At 42.5% G+C, this 12,988-nt stretch overlaps 1 protein-coding gene across 3 annotated transcripts in view; it reads right to left on the bottom strand.

Moving 5' to 3' along the window:
• The window catches only part of LOC141921130 (acyl-protein thioesterase 1), a 50,891-nt gene extending 40,707 nt beyond the window's left edge, over window positions 1–10,184 (bottom strand). Inside the window, exons 1-9 of one of the 3 annotated variants that reach the window (XM_074819228.1) lie at window positions 9,949–10,172; window positions 9,313–9,344; window positions 7,576–7,632; window positions 6,151–6,216; window positions 4,590–4,637; window positions 3,705–3,775; window positions 3,038–3,111; window positions 2,205–2,306; window positions 454–630 (exon numbers count right to left, since the gene is read on the bottom strand). In XM_074819228.1, the coding sequence (XP_074675329.1) occupies window positions 454–630; window positions 2,205–2,306; window positions 3,038–3,111; window positions 3,705–3,775; window positions 4,590–4,630 (465 nt within the window). In that variant the 5' untranslated portion in view covers window positions 4,631–4,637; window positions 6,151–6,216; window positions 7,576–7,632; window positions 9,313–9,344; window positions 9,949–10,172. Of the gene's footprint in view, window positions 1–453; window positions 631–2,204; window positions 2,307–3,037; window positions 3,112–3,704; window positions 3,776–4,589; window positions 4,638–6,150; window positions 6,217–7,575; window positions 7,633–9,312; window positions 9,345–9,948 lie in introns of all 3 variants that reach the window. The other 2 variants (XM_074819237.1, XM_074819217.1) reach the window with 2 other exon arrangements.
• Between the last annotated feature and the right edge of the window lie 2,804 nt (window positions 10,185–12,988).

The following is a 12,988-nucleotide window of genomic DNA, read 5'->3' as shown; positions in this document are numbered from 1 at the left end:
AGCCAGATTCATAAATAGAGGTTCTGAGGCTGCCTCTTCCATAGTGTCAGTCCTGCCTCCTTATTCCTTTGATGTCTCCATCCATAGAACTAACAGGATTCTTCTCTCCAAAATCCCATGTTGTATTTATGCTGTGGCTGTAAGAATCTGCCTTCCAATTCAGTGATTTTTTTTTTTTTCCCCAGTAAGCAAACAATAAAGATTGCGGGAAAAAAAAGAAAGTATTTTATAGACCAACTAGCCTAGTCCCAAAAATAGACTTATGAGGAAGTTCCCACTAGTCATATAAACTTTTGCCTTGGATGCTTTTTCAGCAGGCATTCAGTTAAAGTCAGTAGCATCAAGCACTTGCTATTAAAAAAACAAAACCAAAAACCCCACTCAATACATATTTGTTTTGAAGGAAAAAAATTAACCGTACCCAGCTAAAACATTGTATATTAAGAAAATTACCTCAATGCATGAGCTATGCATCATGCCAGAGTAAGTCCTGAAGGTTACATTGGCTGGATTTAGCATACTCTTTAGCTTCTCAACAGTCAGAGAACCAAACATTAAAGGAACCAATGGGTCACAATCCCCATGGCACTGAAGAACAGCAATCTCCTTGTTAACACCACTGATAGGGCCCTGTTAGGGGTGGAATTAGAGCGGAGAAGAGAAGAAAGAGACAGTAAGTGGAGGTAGGGCTAACATCCTCAAGATAAAATAACCCCATGCACTATGCCCTGTGGCATGATAAATAGGTTGAATTCTGAAGGAAAAAAACACAGCGTATAGTCTGCAAGTTCCTTATGAAGTAAACTCTGTGCCTGACAACACATTAAGTTCAAAAACCTGCAAATAAAATTTTGGCACTAATTTCAGGAGAACATGACTTCTGGCCGAGTAAAAAACATGATGCTTTGTTTAAATACCTAGTCTCTAATAAGATAGTGCCTTGCAGATTGGAACAAATAGCAAAACGAAAATTCATCTTCACGGAAAATTTGTTGTATCCTTTAAGTTTCCTGGGAATGTAATTTTAAGCAGAGACAGCTACTGACTATTTCCTCATTTTCCCTACTTGCCAAACTCTCAAACTCCAGGGCCCTATTTTTAAAACTTCTGAGTTATCAAACAACTGTCAATATTTGGTAATAACGATGGCCACTAATACCTGCACAATCATAGAATCATGGAATGATTTGGGTTGGAAAGGACCTTGAAGATCTTAGGGATCTGGGGGTCCTGGTGGAAAACAAGCTTAATATGAGCAAGCAGGCTGCAGCAGCAAAGCAAGCCAAAAGGACGCTGCGTTGCATCAACAAGGGCATCACCAGCAGAGATAAAGAAGTCATCATCCCACTCAGAGCTTGTCAGGCCACACCTGGAATACTGTGTTCGGTTTTGGTCCCCACCATACAAAAAAAACATGGACAGGCTGAAGAGGGTCCAGAGAAGGGACTGGGAAGCCTGCCATATGAGGAAAAGCTGAGAGAACTGGGTTTGTTCAGCCTCGAAAAAAGAAGGCTTATGGGAAACCTTATCACCATGTTCCAGTATTTAAAGGGTGGCTACAAAGAACATGCAGACTCCCTTTTTACAAGGAGTCACATGGAAAAGATGAGGGGTAATGGGCACAAGTTACTCCTGGGAAGATTCCAACTGGACACAGGAGGAAAATTTTTCTCAGTGAGAACAATCAGCCACTGGGATAATCTCCCCAGGGAAGTGGTTGATTCCCCAACATTGGACGGTTTTAGGATTCAGCTGGACAGGGTGCTGGGCCATCTTGTCTAGACCATGCTTTTGCCAAGAAAGGTTGGACCAGGCGATCCTTGAGATCCCTCCCAACTTGATATTCTATGATTACCTAGTTCCACCCTTCCCGCCATGGGCAGGGACACCTTCCACTAGATCAGGTTCCTCAAAGCCCCATCCAGCCTGGCCTTCAACACTTCCAGGGAGGGGGCATCCCAACCTCTCCGGGCAACCTGTGCCAGTGTCTCACCATCCTCACAGTGAAGAATTTTTCCTTATATCTCATCTAAATCTACCTTCTTTCAGTTTAAAGCCATCACCCCTTGTTGTATCACTACATGATCTTGTAAAAAGTCCCTCTCCAGCTTTCTTGGAGGCGCCCTTTAGGTACTGGAAGGCTGCAATCTTCAGATACACTCATTCCCCAAGTACAAGTTAGCTTAGGAAAGAAACATAAATACCTGAGGAAAAGAAGCCCGTAGAGGAAGCCAACAGCTGAGGGCTACTACACCTGCTAATTTTTGTTGCGTTGTAAGAGCTGTATACAATGATAAAGCACCTCCCTAAGATAAAGAAATAAAAAGTATTAGAATGCTGATGGCAATGTTCCTTTTAACACTTGTTTCAAGATCTCTAGTTTCTCCTTTAAAGGTATTTTTTCTGTTCCAGTGTATTCTTCCTTAGAAGCAACACTAAAACCAATATTCCTGTACATTTAGTTTGCTTTTTTCCCCCCTCCAAGTCCATGTGATCAGTTCAGAAGTAAAACAGCAAATTTACCATAACTAACAGCTGGGGGGTGGGGGGGGTGGGGGAAGAAAGCAAGCTCTATCACTCATGACAGTATTATCACTACTTTAATATTTTAATTTATTTGCATGCAGACTGGGGAGTTAGTGTATGGAACAATTAATCTGTTAACCTACCTACCACAGATGTCTTACAAGTACAAAGGGAAGAATTTCCCAAATAAATCCAGAACATCAAATATCTACCAAATTCAATTAAAAATACTAGCAAGATTTTCAAGCAAAGCTATGTATGTTATGTGCATAAAGACTTTAAACTGACTACTAATTTTAGTACCTTTTCACACGCATGTTCATTTTTCAACGAACAGTAATTATTTGCATAGAGCTAAAAAACTTTGTTAAGGCAAAGGAAAATTGACACCTTAAAATTTTAGAAGAACTTAACATCAGCTCTTTTCAATTCAAGTGTCACGATTTCCCATGTTAGGAAAGCTAGGTTACTTCCCTAGAAAAAGTCACAGTTCTTTCCAACCATACCTTACCTGAGAAAAGCCTCCCAGAATAATTCGATTGGAAGGAATTCCATTTTTTACTTCTTGATCTATCAGTGCTTTAACTGCAACATACATAAAGGCCAGTAGTTAAACACCACTCCATTCTATAGAAGGTCTAGAAAAGGAAAGAGACTTTTCCCCTGATGTCAACGGAACGCTAGTGAAAGGAAAATCTAGTCTGCTGTATATTAAAAAGTATCAAAAGATCTAGAGCATGATCAGAAGTTCCAGTGCCACTGTACCATTTCCAGAGAGAAAAACATGCAAGCAAGTCTCACAAAAGCCCCACTGCCAGGAAGATGGTATCCTCTTCTAACTATCCAGCATCACAAGTGGATGCTTGTACAGCTCTAACCTGCTGTGCTACCTAGAAGCTCTTAAGAAATACACTGGTTCCCATGTACACTTTGTATTTGAGAGTATGAAGTGTTTATGCTGGTGAGTTACTCTATTTACTCAAGAAGTTTTAAAAAAAATAAAAAAACAAAAAAACCAAAACAACGCACTTAGCTAAACTTTGATCGGCAATAATACAATACATATATATTACTTTCCCTAGTAATTTTGTCTTTGGAAAATCTGTTTCAGACTGATAATTCATTTTTAAGAATATACGGAAGTACTTTTAAGACATAAAAAGTATTTCTAAGCATACCGTTCTCTGCTGCCTGCTTGATCCCAACTTCATCTTCCTGTGAATCTGGAGAAAGTCCAATGATATCAAACCTTACAAAAATATCAACAACAGCATTACTCATTAGAGCACCCATTCCACTTCCTTAAAACACAAATAATAAAACTGGGATATTTTTCAAATAAAAATGTAGGCTGACTTATTATTTAGTACCAACCACCCATAGATTACAAGAAATAGCGGACAATTTGTGAACGTGGCTAAAAGGCTAGATATAGTCAACAAAGCTTTTCCGAGTTTTAGTATCTTCTGTAATTTAGTGCAGATTAAGCAGCTCAGTTTTGATATTTGCTCCAAAAATATCAGCAGGAATTTCAATTTATCAGTTGCATGTACAAAATTAAAATACTGTTTGAAGAAATATAGGAAAACCAAACACAGTTACTTGAGAAAAAAAAAAAACCAACCTGAAGAGGACTGGTTTAAGACCACTGAAATCTACTGTTATTTTTCTTGTTCTCCATTCTGAACGGATGTTCTAAAGAACAGTTTCTAGATATCCTACTGACCCACCAAATATTAGTCAATAGCAGGAATAATACTTCCACTCCAAGTCTCTCCTACTACTATGAATTTATACACAATACAGACTATAAAGTGGGTTTTGTGTTTTAAAACATACAGATTAGTCCTGAGGAATACCCATTACTACAGATACACAAGGAGAATTATAGCGTACTCATGAGAGCCTTTTTGTAAGAACAAAACTAAAGCAAAAACCTTTTTATACTTACACGTGATTAAAAAAACAGCCATTCAGGTTGTTCATGATTTCTAATGAAGAACAATGAGTTCAAACCCCCAGATCTTTTGATTAGAATTATTTGCAGTTGAACAAATACTTACCATGATGGCATTGCCATGTTCATGTTCAAAGAAACTGGCATAACTGGCCTAGAAATGAGAATAAACAATACTGACATAAGAAATATACCGAAATTTAATAACGCAGATGCAGTTAGGTCATGAAATTACATATCCCTAATCCTGTTTTACTTTTAAACCATAATTAACTTAGCTACTTTGTAGTGTCTCTTCAAGAAGTCTCTCTTGAAACCTGCCAGCCCAAACACATTTAATATTCAGGGATGAATTACCACTCTCATTGGAGAGCAAGCAAAACATTAATGGGTTACTTTATATATACACCTCTCTGTGTGTGAATGCAAATGTATCATATACATATTTTTTCTATCTCTCTCTCTGTGATTTAATTATTTTGAAGTAACAGTTATTTATCCCAGTTCCACACACATGCTCAGTGGATGAAGGCACCTTACACAGCAACATCAGCAAACCTAAGGACACAGCCAAACACAGCACAGAGGTGGATACGAGTCTGGCCACACATGCTTCTCTCAGCAGCTGAATCTGCTTAAGCAGTGCCGGCCTTCACCGCAGGACTCACTCCCACCCTTATGCTGGTGTACAGCCTCTTTTCAGATATACCAAGACAACTTCAATGGACCATACCATGGATTAAACCTGGCTATAGTTTTAATCTACTGAAACTGAGGAATGTAAGTTCTGTGGGGAAAGACTGAAAGAAGACAAAGGGCAAGCAAAGAGAACAGCATATATTGCTGTACTCTTTTTGAACGGCTCAGCAAAGCATGGCCATGTTGTAAAATAAATCAATCAATCACAGCCTAGTAATATGTCAAAACATTGCTTACTTATCTCCCTATCATCCCTGCTCCACGTCTCCTAAGACTGCTGGAGCAAAAGACTACCTGAATTTTGTGTTAAAATAAATTAAGATTATACTTAATTAGTTTTTCTATCATTAAGTAAATACTAGATAGATCTCAATGCTTTATTTACTGACTCCTGACCCTGCTCATAAGTACTTCACTTCTCAAATTTCACGAAGACAGCTCAAATCGCATTATTTGCTGAAAATATGAATATTCTGTGAACCTTTGGAACTTGTTGTAAGTAACAGAGAAATTTCATTTACTACACATGCATCTGAGTTTAAGAAGTACATGTACCTAATACAAAGTATATTTAATGGTCAGTAAAATACAAAAAAATAATTCCTTGTTAAGACTGGCTTTAACAAATGACTGTTGGGGGGAAAAAAACAACAAACAACTCAATCCAGTGAAAACACAAAGTCAAAACAATCTAACTTTGCACATAAAACTTTCCAAATATGTTTGCAGTCTGAATTAGTAACAAAATAAAAATACAAATAAAAACACAGTTTTGCCATAAAGTAAATCACACAGCAGTTCCTAAAAATAATGAATTATGTAATAGCATCAACATTATTTTAGAGTTGGTTTTCATATACAAACAAAATGCAGAGACATCTAAATCCCATTTGACTTCATCATCTGTGCAAGTGTCTTAATAAGTAATTCTATAGAAAAATGTAAAACAAGAAAAGTTACAAACTTACGCATGTGGGCAAATGTATTTTACATGGGGGCTTTTTATACCAGCAAGTGCTTCTGACCATCCATGCCTGTTAACAGAAAATACATTAAAAGGCATTTATGTTTTGGCTTAGCTCCTATTTCTGTGTTGGTGCAACAGCACAGAGCAAGTATGAAATATGATGAGCTAGATCAGTATAAACACATTCCTAGAAAATTTTTACATCAATTGCAGTATGCTGTGAATACAGTACTAAACTTAAAAGGTTTGTTCTGCCTCTGAATATTTATTGCATATATACAGCCAGGGACACTTTATCTGATTTGACTATCATAGCTGCAGCACAGCTGCAGAAATACCACTTTGGCTCTAGGCAAAGCCTGCTCTGTATCTGGATGGGTTTATTAACTTGGGTGCTACAACATATGAACACAGGTATCCTGCTTCCAGGCAGCTCTAGCCCAGAGGCTGCTTTGCTGCTCCTGTAAAGGCAGCTTCTTTCCCAGACAGCTTTGCTTTTTCTGAACCAAACTTCTTGATGGGGGAGAGTAGCAAACTGACATCTAATTCCACATGGAGCCAACCTAATCAATCAGACCTATTAACTCAGCTGACCTGTAAGAGCTCAGCTCAAATACTCTCAAATTCAGGCAGTCCTGAACAACACTCCAGATTGCCAGTAGCTTTTTAAATCTCAAGCACATGCTGTATGAATGCACAGAACAACGTGAGATCTGCACAGCAGATAAGTTATCAAGCGTCTTACAAACCAGAAAACTGGAAAGCATAATTTAAATAAACAGCTCTGAAAGACTCACTCCAGGGCTAGATGATCCTGTCTAGATGATCTAGACGTGAACTGAGCTGGACTCAAATCTGAACCTGTCCGGAACCACTGCCTGTGCCTGCACTTGGCTTTCCAGAACACTCAATGTACCTGTATTTCCTGATTTTTCTCATTAGTCAGTATTTCTAACTCACCCACTAAACTAGATACTGGATTCTAAGCAGAAAACACCTGTAACAAATTCACATTTGTGAAACATGCTTTTATGGCTTGCCTGCTGTTGGCCTGATTACTTCAGCATGTTTGCTTTAGTTTTAATTTCAATATCATCCTGAAAAGTTCATGTATGCTACCTAAAGACATTTCAAACACACAGACAGTACAGATATTTGAAATGCTGGCTTTGTATCTCAGCCTGCTTCCTACCAATACTTTTATAAATACCATTAACAAACTGTGGGTGACATTACTTGCATAATATTTGCAGTATCATGGAAGGCCAAATAAGAATCTACAGGAGAAATATGACTGAGAAAAACTAGTTAGGTAAGAATTTGGGGACTTTTTTTAGCCAACTATAAAGATTAATTTGACTAATTTGAAAAGCAACATTGTATACATATTTATGCAGACTCTTTAGAACAATCCTCTATGCTGTACCTTTTGTTCAGATTTTGACAAGTATGTACCAATCGCTACGTGCCATTTATATAGGAGCTAAGAGAGAAAAAGAACATAACCTCTGTTAGACACTTCTCAGAGTAAGAAAATTACTGTTGGTAAACTGAAGTGAGCAAAATACTTCACGTGAAGTATAACAGGTTGGGTTAAACTGTGGGCAATTAAAAAACTGTTTATTAGTTCTCTTCAGACAATTCTTTTTTGGGTCACTACTATTGCTTTTTGGGAAAAAAAATGGCAGTATGTCAAAAGCAGTTTTAGCTAATCTGAGCTGCAGAGGACTAGAGAAACAAATACAGCTAAATTGCTGTATTTCCACAGAGATGTTAGGACTTGTTAATGCACACATTGCAGTACGCCCAGTGCAATTGCAAGATTGAGACTGCGTGTTAGTTTTGTCACCAAAATGGAAATACCACATTTGTATAAGGAACACAATTTATGTTAGAGAGCAAATCTCTGTGGTTTTCTCCCCTTGCCAAAACCAACATCAACCCGATTTGCAAGGACTCAAATCCCAAAGACTCAAAAGATTCTGCAATCACTTGCTGAACATTTGGTGCCAAGATGCAGGCAGTAATGCTGCCTCAGCTGCATCCTACCAGCAGAAAGGAAGAGGGATTTGTGTGTCAGCACAACAAATGAGAGCAAACATCTCCACTTGTAGAATACTGCCAAGTGCATGGACTTGACTCTTTTTTTACTAATTAACTGTCCAGGTTACGCAAGTCTCAGTTCCAACAGCTGCCTTTTTTTTAGTTCTTCAGAAAAAGTTTGTCTTAAACATTGCAAGTTTCAACCTAGGGGCAATATTCAAGTTCCAGGTAACAAAACCAGAGTTCTTAAAAAATATGTCATTCTGCCCATAAGCAAGCACAATAGATAAAGCATTCATGCTGCTTATTTTCGGTACACCTAAGTGCCAATTCCTTTAAAGTCTTCCACCAAAAAAGTTTCAACACACTCCTAACTTGTTAATTCAATATTTTTAATGAATGTATGCGTATATCTCCACACACACAAGCTTCAAATGGAAATATTATACCACACCTAGGTGCCTCCCAGAAATTCCCTACTCCTACCATTTCTACTTAAACATGGAAATAACAGGAACAAGACAAACAGGGTATTTCATAGCCTGTTTGGGGTTATTTTTGGAGTCTGAAGACAATATTTCAGATAGAGAAATCTGTAGACATTAGGCGACTACTTAGCAGCTTGATTAGATAAATCAAGTACGTCTGGATTTTAATGTAAGTACGATAAAATGAAGAAACCACGGGCCAACTGCACCTACCAGCAAGTCAGCAAACCCCAAGTCCAGAAAAAAAAAAAAAAAACAACAACCACCTCTAAATTTAGTCAAGCACAGGAATAACCAGGAACACACTCTCAGGAAAGCGAAAGATCAGAAACCCATAGACTTCTTTTTCCACCAGTTTGACTCAAGAACAAGCTAGGGATCACATTCCGACTAAATTAGGTAAGTGATTGAAAAGAAAGAAGAAAAAAGCTTTTGAAGACTTATGCTGGGAAATTTTAAATAGAGTTGTCACCATCATTCCAGCATACACGAAGTTTTGTGTGCTGTCAGCCGCTGCATTCAATTAAGGGCAAAACAAGCTTAAGTAACTACTAACTGCTCACATCTTTAAAACATGCAGCTTCACGCTAGAAACGATAACTATGAAGTATGCAATAAATCAGAATACACACCCGGTATCTCCCAATCCATGAAGAAAAATGACCTAAAGGGAAAAAAAAAATCCACAACGTAGTGGTGTAAGATCATTAAACAATTAACGCACCTACCCCCCGTGCTACAGTCGGCCACACAGCTGGGCGCACGACAGGACTTTCTCCACAGAAAACTCTGTTCCCTTCACTTCCCACCCCAGCCCTCCCCTCCGCGGCCTCCCCGCCGCCATCAGCGGGCTCACCCCGTTCTCGGCCGGCACACGGCGCCGCGGGGCCCCGCCGAGCGCGGAGGGCGGCGCGGCCCCCGCTGACACCGATGACCTTCCCCTGCCCGGCGCGGGCTCCAGCCGCGAAGGGAGCGGGACCTCGGTCCCCAGCCCGGCCCAGCAAGAAAGTAACGGGAGAGACCTGTCAACCGTCCCGGCGCGGCCCGGGCCCCCCCCGCCATGCTCCCTCGCACAGCCGCCCGCCCTCAGCCGGCCTGGCCCAGGCCTGACCGCGGCCTCGCCCCCAGGCCGCGGAGCCGCTGCGGACACCCCCCGCCCAGGGCTGAGGCCGCAGCGGAGAACAAAGCGGGGCGGGGGCCGCCGCCCGCCAGGGCGGACCCCTGACAGCCGGCGCCTCCCCGCGGCTCACTCTCCCGCCCGCACTCACGGCAGCCGTCGCCTTCCTGGCGGCTGGGACGATGGCGGGGAGCGGCGCCGACATGTTGTTGCCGCACATACACCGGGCTGCGAGGCGGCCAGCGGGACACCGGCCAGGAACGGGGAGGCGGGACGGGCGCTGGGCCAGGAAGGCGGGGGAAGGCGGGCGGCGGGGTGGGAGGGGCGCGGGCGGGCGGGCGGCAGCCGGGGGCGCTGCGACGGCCGGGGGCGGGGGCGCGGGCCTGGCGCCCACAGCCTCCCGCGCACCGGGGCGCGCCGCCGCCGCCGCCCTGCGCCCGGGCAGCCGCCCCCGCCCGCCCCGAGGCCTCTTCCCCCGCAGCCGATTGGCTGCCGCCGCGGCGGCGGGACAGGTGGCCCCCGGGGCGCGAGGTGGGGGCGGGCCCGCCGGCGGCCGCGCGGCTGAGGGGAGCCGCCGCCGCCCGGCGGCGAGCCTGCCCCTGGGCGGGCACCTGAGGGAAAAACGATCAACGTGGCCGCCGCAGCCACCCTTGGTTCCCCCGTCGGTCTCGTACGTGCCTTCCCGGGCTGTGCCCGCGGCCTGTGAGAGGCGCCGGCGGCGTGAACCGCGGCCTGGGCAGGCGTGTCGGCGCCGCAGAGCTCTGGGGTGTACCGGCGGCTGCTAACACCTGCTAGGGAAACCCCTCAGGGGAAGTCTGGCTGAAGCCGGGTGTCTGGAGAAGTGACATGGCTGCGTACGCTGGTTAAAAGGCGCAAAGCTCCTTCCGGCTTTGGGCTTCCAAGGGTTTCAAAGAGTTTGAGCCGTCTTTCACCTTTAAAACTACCTTTCAAATAGGCAGATGTATCTGCCAGATTATATCGCACTTTTATAGTGTAATTTGTATATGTCTGTGGTTTTGAGTGTTTCCTGTGAAAGTCATTTTTATGCTGTGTTACAAGGCTTAGGGGAAAAGGGGAAATTACAGTATTATTAAATAGGTAAATATAAAATAGTAAGTCACGGGAAACAGGAAAAACAGCATAAATACAACAAACAGCATTGTTAGGCAGAACTCATTTGTCCTCATCAGATCAGATGCCTTCATCACCAAATTAAATCTCTTGGTTTACGGCCAAAGAGTTAATGATTCGTATTCATCTTGAGATGTATTGGGCTATTCAGGCACTCTGTATTGAAATTACTGGATCATTCCAGTCCATTCCAAATACTTAGACCAACTCTGAGGAAGTATGGCAAACACATTTCTATCAAACTGAAATACTTTGTTCTTTGTCTTCTATTCCATACATCTTTGTCAGTTATTTCCTCCCAGAAAGTCAATCTATTCATTGTAGTTGCCGGGTGGTGTCTGCCTAACATGGATGCTTTCTTGGCAGCTCAAACAGCAGCTGAACGCACACTATACTTCTTTCACATCCCTCCCACTGGCATGTTCCATACCAAGCAGGGATTTTTTTTTTTCACAAAGCTTTTGCTCAACAACGCTAACATTTTTATCAGCATGGCTGCATAAAATACATTGGAGAAGCCTCTGTGCCAACTGTGTAACATTAAACATGCAGCCTCTTTTGCCGTGATTGTTAGCCCGCTTTGATACATAGCATTTATGCCAGGGGATCCCTGTTACTGATAAAATTGGGTTATTTTCACAGGTAGCTTTTTGTGGTTTGATTTATCTCTACTTCAGTGTGTGTTCTTGCCTCATGTACTGTACCCGATTCAAACCTTTTAAGAAAATATAGTTTACGCGTAGATGATTCCTAAAGATTAGGAGCATCACATTATGTCAGGTGCTTATCAAGTATGCTGAGCCTGACTTCTGCTGTAGAGCATCCTTTTGGCTCATGAACAAAGTTCTGTCTTCCCTCTCTACCGTGCTATTTACTACATAAATATCACTTCCATGAGGTGGCCTGATGATGAAGCTCCAGCCTCGGAAATCAATAGTCTGCTCATAATTAGACCAAGCTTTTAATCTTTTCGTCAGTATAGCTGGCATGTTCTTCCCTAAATTCCCGGCTGCTGCTAGCATAGCTCAGGATCACTGGGGAAACGCGAGCTCCGCGTGGATTGGGCACAGGCAAGTCACACAGTGGCGCGATGGCCTGTGCGGGCATGGGGCAGACTGCCAGTTACAGAAATATGTTCAAGGAACTGAGCTGCTGAAATCCTGAAGGGATTGCTGAAAACATCTGAATTATGAGCCTTGCAAAGACTTGCAAGTTGGCTGTACAGACAGTGAGATATCTATCATATGAGTGATAATTTTCTACCCAATCTCAAGGTTCTGCTCAGAGCAGTGAGAGCTTTACAAGGCAAAGCATGCTCTGAACTATGTGTTTTTCTCTCTCCTAATGGCTGAAACGGACTTGGGTAAGATGATTGTCCATACCACCATTTCATGTGTGTTGTTACACTGTAATTTTTAATTTTTTTGAAGGGGGTAAGAAGCTATACAGATTTCATACTGAAACTCACAAATTTCTGCAACATGATTTCCATTTCCCCCCTATTTACTCTCAGAACTGGCAGAGCTGTTGCGTGACCTTTTCTCCAAGATGTAAGCTGAAGCAGGCATTCAACATGGAAGAAGGTTTTGGTCAAACAGAAGTTTCAGGACTGAAAGCAGGGTATTACACTGAGGAGTACCAGGTGACTTTCACAACAGGAACCAGCCCTTCTGCTCTGGGACTTCTTAGCAGCAGCTTCTGTAATTCAGTTCTTCACGCTGGTAAGCCTACACCCCGCACGCCCTGCGCAACTAACTTCGCACCAGACCAATATACCGATTGCAACTCTCCAGTAGGTTCACTTTTTAGATTAAAAGAATAAAAGTGATCAAGTTCTGCAGCAGTACAAGCGAAGGCTCTATGCACGTTTCCAGTAAGTATCCACCTTTAAACTTTTTGGATCGACGCAGGGTGCTGCACTTTGGATGTTCTGTGCACTACCAGCCAGTCGTTTTTAGATGCAGCCTGATGGTTTTAAAGGCTTGGCTTTAAAATACTTGGCTGAGACCTGTGTGAATAATAGAAAAGTAGATGCTGGAAAACGAAATGTAGTTTGGGAC

This window comes from Strix aluco, chromosome 1 (genome assembly GCF_031877795.1).
Source record: "Strix aluco isolate bStrAlu1 chromosome 1, bStrAlu1.hap1, whole genome shotgun sequence".
In the NCBI taxonomy this organism is placed as follows: Eukaryota; Metazoa; Chordata; class Aves; order Strigiformes; family Strigidae; genus Strix; species Strix aluco.
Note: the sequence above shows the minus strand (reverse complement) of the source record. Positions and strands in the feature narration are given on the sequence as shown.